This window comes from Zingiber officinale, chromosome 2A (assembly GCF_018446385.1).
Source record: "Zingiber officinale cultivar Zhangliang chromosome 2A, Zo_v1.1, whole genome shotgun sequence".
NCBI lineage: Eukaryota > Viridiplantae > Streptophyta > Magnoliopsida > Zingiberales > Zingiberaceae > Zingiber > Zingiber officinale.
The window spans coordinates 69,047,054-69,066,986 of NC_055988.1; the positions used below are offsets into that span (position 1 = coordinate 69,047,054).

General features: G+C 36.8%; 1 protein-coding gene and 1 pseudogene across 1 annotated transcript; one reads left to right on the plus strand and one right to left on the minus strand.

Moving 5' to 3' along the window:
* LOC122043689 overlaps positions 1-8,844 on the minus strand; it is a 53,132-nt pseudogene extending 44,288 nt beyond the window's left edge.
* A 1,728-nt stretch (positions 8,845-10,572) lies between these two features.
* On the plus strand, positions 10,573-18,894 carry LOC122041165 (nuclear pore complex protein NUP35-like). The gene is made up of 3 exons (XM_042600766.1): positions 10,573-11,288; positions 17,819-17,930; positions 18,301-18,894. The coding sequence occupies exons 1-3, from the start codon at positions 10,675-10,677 to the stop codon at positions 18,628-18,630; spliced, it is 1,056 nt and encodes a 351-aa protein (XP_042456700.1). The 5' UTR covers positions 10,573-10,674; the 3' UTR covers positions 18,631-18,894.
* Positions 18,895-19,933: the final 1,039 nt, after the last annotated feature.

Consider the following 19,933-nt stretch of genomic DNA (forward strand, 5'->3'; position numbering starts at 1 on the left):
TTATGATATGATAAGTGAAGGCCTAAGAGTTGCTTCCCCTTGGGGACTAAGAGCACTCTTCATGATATGATAAGATATGATATGCTATGTTATGACATGAACCATGATATGCTATTTTACTTTGTATGGCTTGTACCAAGGGTGGGCTCCATAAGCGCCCCTAGGCCGACGGACTATGAACGGGTCTAGTAAAGGGATGGGCTCCTTAGTACGCTCCTAGGTCGACGGTTGTAGTACGGACCTAGATCCCTAGTAGGTTCGGGGCTAGCTACCCTGTCCTAGGGATTGCGCACATTTATGTATATATGTGCCGGGCCCTCATGATGATATTATGTTCAAGTACTATATGATATGTTTTAAGACATCTTGCATATGACATGACACATGTTTTAAAAGACATCTTGCATGATATGATTTATGACATGATATGCTATGACTTATGATTTATATGACATGATGCTCTTATGATTTATGATATGATATGCTTTTATGATTTGTATGACATGATGTTCTTTTATTGATGATATGACACATCATGATATTTCTTTATGATATACTATGCCCTTATGATTTATATAACATGATGCTCTTATGATTTACGATATGATATAGCATGATGATCTTTATGAGATGATGTGTTATGATGCTATGTTTTCACAATATGATGTTAGATGATTATGTTTCCATTGTCCTATGCTTATGTGATTATGCTTTGATATATGATTTTTGTGAGTAGAAAAGGATCTTACTAAGCCTGTGTGCTTATAGCTTACTTTCCTTGTACCACAGATAAGGGCAAAGAATGGATGAACTAGGGGAGCCGCAGGAGAGGCAGGAGATGTGTGTGGTGGTGGCTCGGCTAAGACAAAATAAGAGACCTGCTTATGTTATTTTTTTTATTTATGTTGACATGAACTAAGTTTATCTATGTCAGTGTTCCGCATGACTTCATGATACTTCCGTTGTTTTTTACTTTAGAGAGAAATTTTAATATGCATGAATGTTTCCGCAAATAGTTGTAGGTCCCTTTGGAGGCCGGCAAGAGGGGAGGGGTGAATTGCCCTACAAATTAAAACACGAACCTTTCTCGGATTTCAACTATATAATGAACACTTGTAATAAATAAATAAAAGAGACTAAGTAAAGAAAAACAGACACCAGAGTTTTACTTGGTTTGCAATCAGGGGATTGCTAATCCAAAGAATGTAAGCGCACTATCTGATTCTCCTCTGGGCGGAGTAGCCTCTTACAGCGTTGAACGTACAAGAAGAAAAGTAAAGCACACAGAAGTTGATTACAAGTTCGTCGTTCTGATTAATTGATTTGCTTCTGAACCAAGGCTATATTTATAGCCTTGGTCGGGGCGCCTGGAAGGGGGCCCTGGGGATAAAACTTATCCCCAACGTTCGATCGAGTTTGACTCGATCCGGTCAAAAACTTCCGGCGCCCGGACCCCAAAAGTCAACTCTGGTTGACTTTTTCCGTCTGGTCGCTCCGCTTCGGTTCAGCTCGTCTCGGTCCGGGTCTTCTGTTCCGGCTCCACTAGCTTGGGTGATCTCGGTCATCCGGAATAGGGCTCACCCGAACCCATGTTCCGGCCTTCTCCTCGAGCAGCCTTCCTTCCCGGTTTCTCATCCCTCGAACGCCGTGCACGTTCTTCTCGTCCACCGGTGTACTCTTCCGCGGACACCTCGTCCCTCGGACGCACCGAGCCCGTCGGCTCTCTCCCGTGCCGTCCTTCTCGCTAGCCGCGTCTTCCGCTCGACTTCCTGTGTTCCTAAGTTCCTGCACACTTAGACATAAGGGTTAAACAACGCAGGACCTAACTTAACTTGTTTGATCACATCAAAACACCTCGGGGTTCCAACAATCTCCCCCTTTTTGATGTGAGCAACCCAAGTTAAGCTAGGGTAAAACAGATGCAATAAAAACAATTTATTTGTAATTAAGTCCAAAGATATTTCATAAAAAAGTTTATATACCTCCCCCTAGACTTAACATTCTTGATCACATTAAAAATAGGGTTCTTTAAACAAGTCTAAGGTAAAAAAAAATTTAAGTGAATTTTCATAAAACTTTTTAAGGCAATTAATATTAATTTCTAAGGCAATGTTTCAAAAGAGAATATTTAGTAAAAAAAATTCTAAGTCAATATTCAGAAAATTTTAACGTGAATTTTTATAAAAGATTTCTAAGGCAATTTTCAAAGAAAAATGTCTAAGACAGTATTCATAGAAAAATTCCTAAGTTAAAAAAATATCTAAGTTAATTTAAAAAGATTTAAGTCAATTTCCAAAAAGAATTTCTAAGTCAATTTTCAGAAAATTTCTAAGTCAATAATTTTCAGAAATTTTCTAAGTCAATTAAAAAAAAAATTAATTTCAAAAAAAATTATTATAAATTATATAAATTGAATAACTCTTTTAAAGCATTAGGTAAATTAAATTAATGCTTTTTCAGTTAGTCAATTAAACTTTTCATTTCGATACTTGGCTTCCAGGTCGTGGCGAGGCACTAGGCCTTCTTGGTTATTGGAGCAACAACCACTTCCTTAGACAAAGCCTCATAATGAAATTAGTCGTTTAATTTCCTTGCTGAAAATGCTAAGTTAAATTAAACAGGTTTTTGGAACCCAGTAGAGGTTCCTACCTACAGGGTTAACCAAGTATTTCCTAGGTACATAGATTTTTGATATATTTCTAATTTGACTTTGATGAAATCTATAATACCAATTTAAACCTCTATAATTTCTAAAAGTAGAAATATTTGAACTTTTATATTTTTTCAATCTTTCTATTTCTTCTTTTAGTTTTTCATTGTGAATTTTCAATTTATCAAAATCCTCTATTAGACATGATTTTGCTAAAATTCCTTTTGTTTCCAAAATTTCATTTTTTAATTTGGCATTTTCTTTTTCTAATTTATACATGGATTTAGTCATTGCCTTAATGCCAGAGTAAAGTTGATCAGGGGGTAAGAGGCATACCTCACTTACCATGTCAGACTTAAAGCCTGAATCTCCCCCTGCTTCGCTGCCTTCATCCGAGATCGCTCCCTCTTCATCGTTGCTCGATTCTGATATACTTTGTCCATCGTAGCTTGCCATCAGTGCTATCCCGGCGTATTCTTGAGCTTCTGATTCAGATGAAGAAGTGTCATCCCAAGTTGCTTTTATGTTGTGTTTCTTGGGAGACTTCCTTTTGTCCTTTTTGAGTTCTGGGCAGTCTTCTCTTATGTGTCCCTCCTTCTGACACTGGTAGCATCGTACCTTTCTTCCTCCTTTTTGATTCTTTTTATTCTGCATTTTAAATTTATTAGACCTAAAGAATTTTTTAAAATTTCTTACCATGTGCGCTTCTTGATCGTCTTCGGAGTCTGACTTGAGTTCATCCTTCTGAGTTGTGTTCAGCGCTATAGTCTGGGTTGTATCCTTTGTCGTTCCTGCACATCTAGTTTCGTGTAATTCAAGAGTAGAAAAACATTCCTCTAATGTACTTACCTCCAGGTCCTTTGAGATGTAGTAGGCGTCGATGATTGACGTCCACTCTGGAGTTCTGGGAAAGGCGTTGAGTGCGTAGCGTAAGGCGTCCCGATTTGTTACCTTTTCACCGAGGTTCTCGAGACCAGTAACTAGTTCTTTTACCTTTGCATATAGACCGGCTACTTTCTCACCTTTCTCCAAGCGAATGTTCATTAGTTTGTTTCGGAGGATGTCCCTTCTAGCGAGCTTCGCATCGGATGTGCCTTCGTGGAGTTCTAGAAACTTATTCCAAAGTTCTTCAGCTGATGAGTAGCTTCCGATGCGGTTTACTTCCTGAGGCGGTAATACGCTTAGCAGGTGATGTTCCGCACGACTGTTTGCTATGAACTCATTCTGCTCTTTTTTTGTCCAATTGCTTTCTTCTTTTTCTTCACCGTTCTGATTTGTTGGAGCTACAAAACCGTATTTCATAATAAAATAAATTTCAATCTCGGTTTTTAGAAATACCTCCATACGACGCTTCCAGTCTGTGAAGTTCCCCTCGAATTTTGGTGGAACGATGCTTGGTCCGGCCATCTTTGTTGCTTCGATCGGCGGTTAGTCCTCCTGAAGCGTCCTTGCTCTGATACCACTTGTAGGTCCCTTTGGAGGCCGGCAAGAGGGGAGGGGTGAATTGCCCTACAAATTAAAACACGAACCTTTCTCGGATTTCAACTATATAATGAACACTTGTAATAAATAAATAAAAGAGACTAAGTAAAGAAAAACAGACACCAGAGTTTTACTTGGTTTGCAATCAGGGGATTGCTAATCCAAGGAATGTAAGCGCACTATCTGATTCTCCTCTGGGCGGAGTAGCCTCTTACAGCGTTGAACGTACAAGAAGAAAAGTAAAGCACACAGAAGTTGATTACAAGTTCGTCGTTCTGATTAATTGATTTGCTTCTGGACCAAGGCTATATTTATAGCCTTGGTCGGGGCGCCTGGCGCCCTGGGGGGATAAAACTTTATCCCCCAACGTTCAGATCGAGTTTGACTCGATCTGGTCAAAAACATCATTCCGGGCGCCCCGGACCCCAAAAGTCAACTCTGGTTGACTTTTTCCGTCTGGTCGCTCCGCTTCGGTTCAGCTCGTCTCGGTCCGGGTCTTCTGTTCCGGCTCCACTAGCTTGGGTGATCTCGGCCATCCGGAATAGGGCTCACCCGAACCCATGTTCCGGCCTTCTCCTCGAGCAGCCTTCCTTCCCGGTTTCTCGTCCCTCGAACGCCGCGCACGTTCTTCTCGTCCACCGGTGTACTCTTCCGCGGACACCTCGTCCCTCGGACGCACCGAGCCCGTCGGCTCTCTCCCGTGCCGTCCTTCTCGCTAGCCGCGTCTTCCGCTCGACTTCCTGTGTTCCTAAGTTCCTGCACACTTAGACACAAGGGTTAAACAACGCAGGACCTAACTTAACTTGTTTGACCACATCAAAACACCTCGGGGTTCCAACAATAGTTAAGTAAAGTAACCCCGCCCTACTAGCAGGAGGGGCAGACGTTACAAGGCTGGACTTGCACTGATGGCAAGTCACCAAGAGGAGAGCGTAGATCAAGAGGGAGGCTCCTCAAAAGAAAGCTACAGCGAGGAAGAAGAAATAAACTTCAGAGCAGATCTGGTAAGTGAGGTATGTTTACTATCTCCTAACTAATTATATTTAGGTATTAAATCAATAACCAGATCATTATATAAACTTAGGTCTAAAAATAATAATTTGAAAAAGAAAATTTTAGAATTGAAAATAATTTTAGCAAATACATGTCCTTTAGAAATACATGATAAATTAAAGGATAAAAATAAAAAAATTAAAGACCAAATTAAAAAATTCTGCATGTATTAATCAAAATATCTGGAGAAATTATAGAAGCTTAAATTGGTATCTTAAATATCATAGGGATACAATTAAAAACATATTGTAAAAATATGTTCCAAAAAAAGTTCTTATCAATTCTATAGGTAAAAATTTATTTTGGATTTCAAAATCTTGCTTAGTATAAATAAATGATTATACATTTTTTATGTTTAGGAATATTAATTTTACTTGAGAAATTAAGTTCGTATGCTTAATATTAACATTTATTGCTAAATTTTTTTCCATTGTTGCTTGAATAAAAAATATCTTAATATTAACTTTTTTAGATTTTTTTCAATTAATTTTTTTAATTTTTAATTGAAAAACTATAATTTAAAATATAAAATTCTTCGAATAAGTATTTTGAAAAACCTGATTTTTTGGAGAATTAACATTATATTTTGAATAAAGAGAAGAATCAATCTTATTTTCTAGGTTAGTACAACTATTTTTAAAATATTCTTTTTTTGAAAAGAATCATGTCTATGTAAAGTATTTTTTGTACAACCTTTCTATTCAAAATTCTTATCTAAATTTTTTATAGTGATAGAATCATTGAATTTCTATTTGAAAATATTTTTTTTTTTGTAAAATTTTGATAAATAATGAATTTTTATGGATTATTTACCAAAAGTCTTATTTTTAAAACTAAAAAGTCTTGAAAACTTATTTTTGAAAATTTTAATTTTTTATTAGTTGTGTGTTCTATTCTCAATACTTAGAAAAAATTGGAAGATTTATTTAAATAAAAATAAAATTTTAAAATTTATCTTGCAAAAACTATATTTCTATACAATTTTTTTGTTTACGCTAAAATACTTAAAAAGTATTTCTTGAATTTTTTTTATATTCATTTACTTCTGTTGAACTTTAAACAAACTATTCAAATTTTTTTAAATGTTAAACTTATTTTTAAATTAAATTTGTAAGTGTGATTATTAAATCTTCAAAATTCATATTTTTAGAAAAATATTTTGTAAGTTTTTTTTACAATTCTGTTTCCTTAACCCTTAAAACAAGTTTCAATTTTTTTTTATCTAACTTTTTTTTTTCCTGACTTTATTTTGTTGTGACCAAAGGGGGAAAATGAAAGATGACAGCTTAAGTCTAGGGGAGGTTATGTTTGTAATTTTGTAGTTTGTAAAATTCTAGTTTGAATTTATATTTTATTAATTCTATGTTTTTACCTTAACTCTAACTCGGGTTGATGCATATTAAAAAAGGAGAGATTGTAGGTACCCCGAGGTAGTTTTGATGTAGTTAACCGAGTTAAATTAGGTCATGTGTGATGTCTTGTGTTTGAGTGTGCAAGAACTTAGGAGCACAAGAAGTCGAATAAAAAATGCAGCTATCGAGAAGGATGGCATGGGAGAGAGTCGACAGATTCGGTGCATCCGAAGGACAAGGTATTGCAGAAGAGTACACTGGTGGATGAGAAGGAAGCACATGACGTTTTCGGGGGATGAGAAGCTAAAGCGAAAGGTTGCTCGAGGAGAAGGCCAAAATATGAATTCAGGTGAGCCCTATTCTAGATAGCCGAAATCACTCAAGTAAATAGAGTCAGAACAGAGGGGGAATTGGACAGTCAACATCATGTTGACTGTCCTAGCGCCTAACAATTTCAGGCACTTGGTTGTAGAGCGGTGATGTGTCAGCCACGTCTGGGCTCCCGGACCGGTCCGGGTGCCCAGACTAGATAAGGTTTATCCAGATCGAGCCGTTGCAATGTGGATAAAGTATTATCCACACTTAGGCACACAAAGCCCGTCTAGGCGCCCTGAGCCGCCACGTCAACAAACAGTCATATTCGACTAGCAGGCTATAAATAGAGCCTTGTCTCTGTAGTTCAGATCATCACTTGTACACAAATTTATTTTCTATTATACTACTTTAATTGTGAGTTGTCAACGTTATAAGAGGTTAGTCAGCCTGAAGGAGAATTCTAGCAAGCTTTTCATAGTCTTAGATTAGTAATTTTTTGATTGTAAGCCAAGTAAATTTTTGTGTCTCTATCTTTTATTAATCAGTTCATTATTTTTTTTATACAAGTGTTTGTCTAAATTATTTCAAAAGAACAAGAAAAATCTGTTTGCTTTTTCAAGGTAATTCACCTCCTATTACCGGCCAACCTAGGACCAACATTTTATTCCCTATACGAAGACCTTGGATGCTACTCATGTAGCTGATCTTTATTTCAAAGAAATGGTAAGACTTCATGGTATTCTAAAAACCATCACATTTGATTGGGATTCAAAGTTTATGAGTCATTTTTGGCGCAATATTTGGTAGAAGTTCGGAACTCAACTCCAATTTAGTTCCTCTCACCATTCTCAAACTGATGGGAAAAGGGAGATAGTGAATAAAAGTTTGGGAAATCTTCTAAGTTTGGTGGGCAAAAATCTATGTCAATGGGATATGATTTTAGCTCAAGCAGAATGTACCTATAATCGATATACTAGTCAAACTACTGGTCGAAGTCCATTTGAGATTGTATGTGGTAATAATCCAATCACTCCATTAGATTTGGTTCTCATGCCTATCACCTATCATTTCAATGGCAATGGAGAAGAACATGCATAGTATATCAAGAAATTACATGAGCAAGTTTGACAAGAAATTGTTAAGAAAAATAAAAAATATCAACAAAATGTGAATAAGCATAGAAAGCAATTAGATTTTCATTAGGGAAATTTGTTTTGGGTTCACTTGCGAAAGGAATGTTTTCCTCATGGTCAACATGGAAAGTTGAAGCCTAGAGCTAATGGTCCTTTTCGGATGAGGAAGATTGGTGATAATACTTATAAAATTGAGTTGCCTAGTAATTATAGTGTTTCTACAACTGTCAATGTTGCTTACTTTTCCCCCTATGTCACTAATGATCTCAATCTTGATTCAAGGACGAATCTTTCCCAACCAAGGGATAATAGGTGTCAACATCCCACGTGACCATCCTCATTCATTGGCTATGTAAGGTTTGACGATGATAGTAACAACTATGATTTTCTTTTCCCATACAAACAGGGGCATAGCTACATGGGGTCGAAGAGTTGCGACTGCCTCCTCTGAAATTTTGGAAAAAAATTAATACAGTGATTTTTTTAAAAAAATGATTTAGTTATAAATTCTAAAAATTTTAGTATTTTTTCACAAAATGTTCAATTAAAACAACACAAGAATCCAAACCTTTTTTTCTCTCTTTCGCCAACATTTTTTTTTCTCTCTCGATATTTTTTCGCTCTCTTCCATTACTTGTACTTTTTTCCCCTCTTCCCTCCTATGTTTTCTTCCTCCTCCTAATCCCCTCTCCATTTTTCTCTCCCGTGATCTTCTTCCTCTCATAATCCCTTATTATTCTTTCCCTAACCTTAATTTTACCCTCAAAATCCTTCGCCGCACATTGATGTCATTGCCATCCACGTTGCTATCGCCACTATCACCAGCACCGCTGTCATTTGCTGCCAGCGTTGCCGTCATCGCTTTGCCGACACTCCACAACAAACACGTTTTGATTGAGATAAAGTTTTCTTGCTTTATTTCTTTCGATTACGAATTTAAGTGTTGGAAAAACATATAGTGTTAATTTTTCATATATTTATAATTTTATTTGCTAGTTAAGTATGTCAAATATTTATAGATATTGAGATCTTCTGTGCATTTAATGTTTGATTTGTTATATGAATATGATCAATTTGATCGTTTGATTAATTAAATTATATCATTTATTGATTCTCATCATATAATTCACTACAAGAAAATCTGTAATTAACGAAGAAATTTCATTTTCATCACTAATTAGTGATCGAAATAAATTATGGTCAATAATTTAGCGACAAAAATTAAATTTTGTTGTCAATTACATCTCTATACTTATTTAACATATTTAATTAGCTACGAAACTTAATTCCCTCGCTATTTTAGCAACAAAATAAGTTTTCGTCGCGGACTCAATTAAATTTCCGTCACTAATTAACTTTCTAATTAAGGTTTTTATTCTCTGCCCTAAAATCTTCCTCTTTGATCGACCTCCTCTCCGATCTCGGACACACTCCTCTCCTCTCCTCTCCTCTTCGATCTACGACACTGACATGCATCTCGTTGGTATGCACGATCTTCTCCCGTTCTCTCTCCTCTCTTAGTCACTTCTTGGCGGTGGCCTCACAACGAGATCTAATTCTAGCTACATCACTGCATACGAGGTTACTCTTCTTCGATCCCTTGAGTTATTTGTCTTCTTCTTCCGCATGTATTCGGGAGCCATCAACTTCCAGCCCAGTATTGACATGACTGTCAGAAGATCACATCGGTCTTGCCTGAGCCTACTGACTCGTTGATCTTCATGACTCGGACGCTTGACTACCCAACATTCAAATCATTCCTGATACAACTTAAAATGGAGCCAGTTGTGTCTAGATCAACATGACTCTTAAATTTTTGACAACATTTGAATGGTAGGCCAACTTTTTTTTGTAAGATAAAAAATTATAAAAGTAACCTTAACTAGACTTTAGAAAGTTAAGGTTCAAATCCTAGCAATCACAGTTCCAAGCACGGTGCAGCGGCAAAACATTTGTTAAGGTCTTAGATATTCCTAATAGTTAAACTTTTAAATGAGATTTTTTTAACCCTTAATGTACCCCCATCAAAAATAAAATATTTACTATTCTTTTTACAATGAAAAAAATCCTCTACAATTTTTTTTATAAGTCATATATTACAAATCATATAACTTTCTATGTTACTAATCACAATGTAATGCCATTTTATCATTAATTATGATCTCCATCATCAAAGGGAAAAAAAAAAATTTGAATTTTCAATACCCCTCTTTAACTACAAACCTCAAATCTCATCTCTATAATGATTCAAAATTTTTTATTGATATTTTTTTGATTTTATAATCTCTCACAAAGTTTGTCTTAGAAATGCCCTTAACTTCGATATTGATATTTATATGCGACAATTTTCAATAAATATAAAATACCCAAATTGAATACGTGATATCATCGCTACAAAGGATAAAAAATGAGACCGCGGATGACGAATTTCATTTTTTATTATAAAATAAAATATCATATAATTTATCGACTATCTTTACCGTGGAGCCAGAACAATATCATCTTTTCACTCCAATTATTTGAAAATTTTAAAATCGAAGGACCTTTTTGTAAAGCACAGGTTGTGCGGCTCACTAGATTCGCCCAAAATCTAGAAGAAGAGGAAACCCTAATTTAGGGTTTTCGCGTTTGGCCTTAATTTGAATACCCCTTTCGATTTCTCCACCGAGGCCGACACGAGAGGTGGGATATGATGATTCCGGCCGTAGCGAAAAGCTCCAGAGGCGAGAGGGAAGGACAATCCCCCTTCTTCCGTGATCTCTCCACCCCAGTCTCTGCTAGACGCAGTGCCGGTGCCGGACGGTTCGCCACCCCTGCCCAGGCGGCCGCAGTCTCCGCCCTTTGGCGTGACAACCTCGCTTCCGTCGATCCGCCTCCGCCGCCCGCCTTCACCCTCGGCGACCGCTTCGACTTCTCGCCTGAGCCCGCTTTTGCTCCCAGCCCGACACCGCCATCCCCAGAAACACGTACACCGCCGCATTCCTTTTATGCTCCTGCCTCGTCCCCCTCCCCTCTCAAGGCAGGCGTGGATCCGAGCGCCTCGGGTACTGCCCATGACGGCGGGTTGCGAATTCTGCGTCAGCCCAGCTTTGGCGAATCGGGTTTCTTATCCCCAGGCAAGAGCGTCGGAAGCGGCGACCGCTTAGGGAAGGGGAAGGGATCGCCGGTTGATGGGGTCATTCAATCTGGGGCGTTGATTACTCTTCCTCCGCCGAGGGAAGTGGCTATGCCTGAGGTGCGTCGGAATACCTCCATGCCCGTGGCCGGAGACCTTGATGAGGAGCAGTGGGTTACTGTATATGGGTATGACTGACGACAAATCACCATCTATTTTCTCACACTTTGCCTATACTCATTCAAGCTCCATCATGTCGTGGCAGCTTACCATGTTGGTAAAGACCTTGAAAATTCTTGCCAGGCTTTTGGGTCCAAAAATTCACTTTTGTCGAAATGGTGGTTCACTTCTTTACTTCGATATGAATTAGTAAGAATAAAAAAAAATAAGTCACTTAATTTATTGACATATATTTTTCATGTAGAATTGTCAATTCCTTGGAACTTATGGATGGTTTGGAACAAATGCATTCTTCAGAAGTCATGCTGATTAATTACTATCTATAGACCTATTCTTGATATCAACAGTTTTATATTCGGAGAGACAAAAGGTCCTCCACTTGTCCATGCAAACAGCAAATATATATCCCGCCTTCTGTCCGACTTGAATGACTTTGCATATTGGAAGTTGGAACGACCCTTTACCCTCTTTATACACTATGCTAACTCTGTTCTTTTCCAAACTGGATGATTTCATTAATAATATTCATGATAGTCAATGTCACGTCCCCAGGAGTTTTTGTCCGACAAACGGACAACATCTCTCCTGTAACAATGACAATTGAAATATGTATACAATGCCACAAGGCTATTCACAAGCTATAATCAATAGTCCACATAGCTGGAATATATACAACCACGCATTTATATACATAACCCATTCGGCTGAAATAAAATGATCACAATCACGCAATTGTATAATAAACAACCCACACGGCTGTACTAAAAACACAGCGGAAAATAAAAGGAAAACCCATAAACCAAAACAAAATACTGCTAACCAGTTAGCCTTTACACAACTACAACAAAATAAATACAAGACACCATATAGCAAAATTCCAAAATAAATTTGAGTTATACAATGGCAAGTCCACAAATCATAAGGCAAGTAAAATAGGAAATAAAACTAGAAACCATCATCGGATGTGACATGGGACCGACAGACATGATGCTCCAAGCAACTCCACAATCATCTACCTGCTACTTGAGGAAAAAGGCAATACATGAAATGCGGTGGTGAGTGCGGGTCACTCAACAAGTAATAGACAAGATAGTGCATAGTCTATATAGAAGGGGAGCCTTGGCGCAACGGTAAAGTTGTTGCTTTATGATCAAAAGGTCACGGGTTCGAATCCCGGAAATAGTCTCTTGCAAAAAGCAGGGTAAGACTGCGTACAATGGATCCTTCCTCGGGACCCCGCATAGCGGGAGCTTCATACATCGGGTTGTCCTTTTTTAGTGCATGGTCTATATAAAACATGGAGATCAAATCATACAGTCTCAGTAGGGAATAAAGAATATGATTATATATGACATAATCAATGCACATAACTATAACTGACATAATGAATACACATACTCATAACTGACATGAGAAGTGCACATACCCAATTTGGCATCGACACATACAATATAATAATCAGTAAACTCATCGAGGATCAATAACAGATCTGCTCGTCACACCTGAGCAATATAATCGACAACATATACATATGTAATAAATGACATGTATGAAGCATGACAACCATATGTAACAATCATAGCACAAACAAGTACAACATATCACAATCACATGTAGCTAGTATCTACTAGACATGTATGTAATGCGCATGCATGCCTCATGGTCACCTCCAAAACCTCTCCAGACACCATGACTCTTGTATAGCCGAGAGGTCGGATCTGTGACAACTGTACTACCCTCCAACTACCACTATATAGTGTCCGATACTGACAGTTCGCTAAGTAGTTATCTAACTATATAGCATCAGGGTCCTGACTGCTCACAACGCCGGATATCACTCCCCCCCACTGAGTGGCCAGGTGACACGATAGGACTAACTCCACTCCAAGCTACCACTCTCTCTCAGTGTCCAAATGAGCAGTTAACATGACTGACAACTAGCTTATATAGCAAGGGAGCAATGGTCGTCGAACCAGCCCATACCACATGGGAGCAATGGTCGTCAACATGCATATGTATATATGACTGTCAATTAGCTCATACCACAAGGGAGCAATGATCATCAGCGTGCATATAATGCAATAATAAATATGATGTAAATAATCATGATACCGACCCGATCATCATCAATGCAACATCCCAAACCACATAAGTACCTCCAGTACAACGATCCATCTAACACCTATATCTATAGGTATGGATAGATCCAACTGATGTCTACTAGACAACAAATACAACAAGTAGCAACACTAAACACTTACACACCATACACTTACATACCTTACAATGTAGGTATAATCAACAAGATACCTCAAACATCACACCGGATACATATGATCACCAACTTAGGTATTATCAACATAGTCCATCCAATAGTACTATTTGACTTGTATGCACATAATCACATAAGTATAATCAACAGGAAACCTCCAATAACCACACTAGACATATGTACACACAACATAGGTACAATTAACATAATTCCTCTAGTAGAACACATCATACACGTACGCCCTCTACAATATGTAATGCACGGTTAACATAATAACACCTATAACACATACGAAACATGTGTACACTCAACATTATATGCATAATCAACATGTTAACTCAGTCAACAAGATATCTTCTACAGTACATACTCTACATGTGTATACACAACAGAGTATATATATCAAAAATCAAGACTATATATGAAATAACTAGATCATCTCTAAGGTCAAGCAAATAAGTCTCAAGCAGGATAACAAAACGAATAGATTTAAGGTAAAACAACCTAATCTATCAATTAAACAACCATGCATTAAGTTCAAAGAACTAAAGAGGCCAAGGAAGAAATACTCGCCTTTATATAACTCGTATCAAATAATCCCATGTCGATACGCTCGTCTCGAATCGTCCTGCAAATCACATGATGGTTTAGCTACTCACATAAACAACAACTAGCTAAACCCAAAACTCAATCCTAATTTGATTAGGTAACCATGTTTAACTCCACCAAATGATCCAAATCCATATCCATCAATCCATCATAAAAATGCAACCAAGCATCATGATTCAATTAATCCCCTACCTATCAATATCAACTCATCCACTAATCCTTTTTCTTAATCCAATAACAAATCCATCTCTTAATTACAAATTCACTACATAATGAAATCAAACCACAATAACCTACTCTGCTAATTCCATTAACCCATCATAAATCAAATACTATGCACAAGCTAACCAACTCCGTAATCAAATAACCAATTTGAAACAGAAATGGAACAAACACTCTGATAATCATACACTAATCAGATCTTATCTCAATCTGCTCTTCATTGCTTGGTGAAAGAATCCAAAAGCCAGCTGCGAGGATATATAACAGCGAGCTTAGATCGTAGGTAGATAAACAAGATTTAATTAGCATAGGTGTCAATTAGATCTAGTTTACCTCATCTGGCCGGAACAGGACACAATCCCCCTACTGCTCGATTGGAGCTTGGTTAGAGGCGAAAACAACAATCGGATCGGCATGCAGTAACGCTTGCTGAAGCTCTAGCGTCTCCAATGAAGGTGGTGGTCAAGACGCTAGGGATTCGCCGATGAAGCTTCCTCGGATGGCAGCAATCACGACGTTGTTTGGGTCCTCACGCAAGAGGGAGGGTAGCCCTAGCCCACTTGAGTCATTTTCTCCTTTCGACGACGTTGTCCAGCTAGCGATGGAGCCATGATGGAGTGGTGATGCAACGATCGCGCGGAGGCATTGGTGATCTGTGGAACTACAGAGACTGCTCAGTGAGGGACCGACGATGAAGATGTGCGGGTCGGCGACTATCGCCACGGCCGGCGACAGGTGATCGGCGGCGATGGAAGCTAGGGCATGAGGGATGAGTGGGGGATTGGGCGAAGACAGAGGAGGGGATCGACCGGAGATAGAGGAGAGGATTGGGCGAGATGGGAATGAAGCATTTATATACTTAGGTTTCAATTAATTAAGCGTAAGTTTATTCTTTAATCAACTCCCACTTAAATGGTTATTTCAAATAGTCTTCTCCAAGCCCAATAGATCCATCCCCTTAAAACATGTCATATGACTTCCATTTAAATCTCGAAAAATTTCTAAAAATCCTCAAAATTTTGTAAGGTTATTTCTCCAATAACACTTACTATTTAATTTGTCGTATCTTACAGTCAAAGTAGGAAAATGACCACAACTTGAAGTTATTCCATCACAACATGCTATGTTTCGTTGCTCTTAACATGCCTAAAGAAATGGACATTTTTGTTCATGTAAAATTAGGATCATATCCTCCTTTTAGTATTGTATTAAAGTTTATCCTATGGATAGTAGGTTTGACCAAAGCTAATTATTACTACCACAACTAATTCTTTTGCCCATATCAACGAATAATGATAGTTCAATAGATGATATACAGTTTTGACTTTTATTGAAAATTGTTGCATTTGTTACACCATTTTAGAAATTTTACCAAGTAGGTAATGCATATGACAATGAATATACACATGCTGACAGAATCATGCACTATCTTGATTTTCAGTTGACTTATAACATGATATCAAGATGTGCTATCAAGTCAGCACTCAGTTGTCTTTAACATCTTCAGGAATTAGATTAAATGAGAAAAAAAATGATCTATCTAATTTAGGTTTAATTAATGAAAATAAACAATCTACAGACGGAGAAGGAATAAGATCATTAGGTGCAAAGGGATAACTGTTTGCTGATTTTGATGTTTTTAGAACTGTGTTATATGTATTGCAAGCGTTAGAAATTAGAAACTTCAAATTTATTTGTTTTTGGATGACCATTATATGTGGTAAGTCTAAACTATTTTTTATTAATTTTTTGCTTTGATTAACCACTTTTCAAGTATTTAAATTATAGTTTTATTGAACAACACAGGTTGTGAGTCTCAACTATATGAGATCAACTACATGGTTCTTACCCTACCACATAACTCCATTTAATGTTCATTTCCATTGTTGATTGATTAGTTGTTGTTTAGAAACAGAATAATCTTAATAAATTTCCAAAATAACAAATACATATTGGTGTATCTTGGTTCATGTGGTGATTGGGGACTCAGCTAAAGTCTCTATTACCTAGGTTTTTATCTAGTTTCTTGACCAAACCGTCTGTAGCTCAAGTCTCCATTACCTAAGCTCTTCATCTGTAAACTGCATAGGAGCAGATACTCTATTGCTTAGACTCGAGTTGGACACCAATGATCTGAGTCATACACCAATGCAATAGCATGCATTGAAGATTGATATTTGTTTGATAATCTTTCTTTTGTTAATGTTGCCTCCAGTATCTCGTGGAAGAATATATGATGACTTGGTTAGACCCAGTATCCTACAACTGATGTAGCTCAACTTGTTTGGTACTTGGAAGAAGGTGGTATTGAGTAGCTGACATTACCTTGAAGGTCCAACTAGGTCGTGACAACTTACTCCTTATGGTCTGTTTTTTCATCTGGGTGTGAATAGTTCATCTGGGTGTGAAGAGTTTTTTGAGGCATAGGTTTTTCTATCTGGAAAGGCATTACATATGGATCTGATTTCAAACAAGACGAAGAAGTCTGTAGCTTGTCTCAAATAGCACTTAGTTGTTGCTTGAATAAGACTAGCTTAGCATTTTGAAAAAGTACAAATATCATGTCTCGCCAAATTGGATATGATATTGCTTGGTAGTTTTTTGATAAGTTACACATCATTAAAATGTCTAGTAAGATCTTGGATGCACATGGATGTATGTAATCGACATTTGAAACCTAAGATCTTCTACACATGTCAGGTTTTCCACCCTTCACCGCTGCTTTATATTTAAGTCGGGTTATTAGAAGGTTTAATACTTTGCTTGTTTTTTCTTGGAGTTCAATTGTTCATATGCTCACTTAGTTGATGTGGCTTCATAGGTGCAGTTGTATTTGTTTGCTTTAGGCTGCAGGAACATTTGGTAGTTTCATTGGTCCATATACAAGTTCATTTGTTGAAGTTGTGTTATTGGAGAAGTAGGTTCACTTATAATCGAGTGTTAATCTAAAGTGTGAGAGGCATGTTAGAAAGCTCGGTAGTTCAGATCCATCCAAGTATGTGGTACATAACTTTGGTTCCAGTGGTGAATTTCACTTCTGATGGTGAACCATGTGGTGACTTGTCACTTGTCAAGCTACCATCACTAAGAAGAATGTCTTAGTTTGTAGTCTTGCAAGTGACTTGCACTTTTGGGCCGTTTGTTATTTTGGGGACTGTTACAACACCACCACTCAAAGAATTCTGTTCCAAGCATGTGGATTTTTTGAGATCATTTCACTTGCAACTAATGATTATCATGCTTGTCACTTCGAATAAGATATCATAAGTTATTGACATCATGAAAATGAATGGACATGCATTACCATTTGTTAGGTGGTAGCAACTAGCAAATTTTGTTCAATAGAAGCAAATCATTGTTATTACCTGTTCCATTTTCTCTTTTAAAACATCCTCGACCAATTCAGGTACTAATATATATTTTCTTACTTTCCAGATTTTCCCTTGGTGATACAAACTTGGTGTTGCGGGAATTTGAGAAATGCGGAGTGATACTGAAACACATCCTGGGTCCAAGGGATGCTAACTGGGTGCATATTTTGTACCAGGTACTTGTTTTCCCAAAACCTAAATTACACACAATTGAAGATTCCTTAAGTTCAGATTGAATCTTTATCAGATTTGTTTTTTTTCCCCAAAACTTTTATTACAATTAGCATCTGAACCAAAATCAAAGCAATTATTTATCTGTTATGCCTCAAAGTTCCATTTGGTATCCCATTATATGCTGAGTTTCTGTTTAATCTTCAAATCTTATTTCAAAATTTTTCGATAGCTCTATTCATATGCTGTCATTTGCGTTGTCATATTGACGGCGGATATTACTTTTGTAGAGTGGCCAAGGGGATCAGTGGAAGATATGGCAACCAATTTTATGAGACCAGCTAAATGCTTCACCTTCTTTTGTATTCTATGCAGAGCCAATACGATGCACGCAAGGCCCTTGCAAAGGATGGCCTACAACTGAATAATGTCCTTATAATTGGTGTGAAGACTGTGGATCCGCAACAGAAGCAGTACCTGAATCAGCATTTTGAGAATAACCTTAATAGAGGTTTAATTGTTCCATTGCCGTCTGAGTCAGGAGGGATGAACTCGTCTGCAACTAGTCTGATTGCACCTACCTCCCAGAATTACTTCAAACAGAATATCATCAATAGTGCATCCTGTGAAACTGGCCAACGCGCCATTGCTACCCCTACAAAATCTGTCCTATCTAAAGTCATGGATTTGATGTTTAGCATTTAAAACACCAGGTGATCAGCCCAATAATCATCCTTGCTTCAAGTATGGTTATCAAAATTTCTGTCACTCCATTATGTCTTGGAGCTTTGCCATTGTTCTCAAATTTCTCAGAAGTATCTTTACTGGTAGTTCAAACTCCACGCGGTGCACCTTTATAATAACTTCCCTGCCATTTGACATGTTTGATGTTCATCATCGAGTCTAACACATTTATCTGTGTAATTTTTACTGTTTCATATCTTGATCAAGTTGTCTCTTTTTCAAAGATGAAGTATATTCCTTTCTAATCAAGAGGAATAGTTGAGGTGTAATGCTGTTACATGCCAGAAACAGAGAACACAAGAATAAAACATTATAAACGTAAAATACAAATAGGCAGGTTCATGGCTTAGTCTGAGGTTGTCTGATCAAACTGCTCTAGATGACTGCATTCAGATATATAATGATTGGGAGGAATTGAGCACTCGCCAAGGCAGAAGAGAGGGACTTCATGCTTGAAGAATTCATTGAAATAGGTTGATGTTGTCTCTTATAGTTGTGTATTCAATCAAGAGATTGAATGTCTTTTATTGATTTTTGTTTAATGATAGATTTTTATGGAGTTATCGATTTTTATTGACATTTATAAAATCATATAATTATAAAAAGAATTTCATGGAGTTCTATAGATTTTTTTTTGTAAGACTTTTATTGACATTTTTAAATTTTATGAAAATTTGTGGATTAAGGTGTATTCAATGATGAAAAATCATAGGCAGTCATGGGATGAGATTCTTTGGACCCCTTTTCCTAATTTGTTTCTGGATCAAAAAAAGGGATTGGTGGGAGACAATGACCCTCATCTGTTAACAAGTAAGGACCATTGCCCCCCACTAATTGAACTAGTCCAGTCTTTACGGATAGGAACTCATCCTGGTGATCATCGTCTAACATGATATTTATTTTTAAATAAAATCTAAAATATTTAATTAAATTTATTTTTTAATAAAATAATAAATAATATATTTGTCTATAATTTTTTTTAAAATTTTTTTATACTTTTATCTTGTTTTGGCTAAAAATAAAAAGAAGATAACGTTTAAATATTTTTATTTATAATTTTGATCTAAATTATTATGAAATGTTGGTTAACCTTTTAATTTGGCCAAACTTTTAATAAAATATTGAATTGATAAATTTTATTAGTAATAGAATTAATAACAATATTATTAATTTGATTAGTAATAATATTATTAAAATAAATAAATATAAATATATAAAATTTATTTAGGAATTTTTAAAATTTAATAAATTTTATAGAATATTT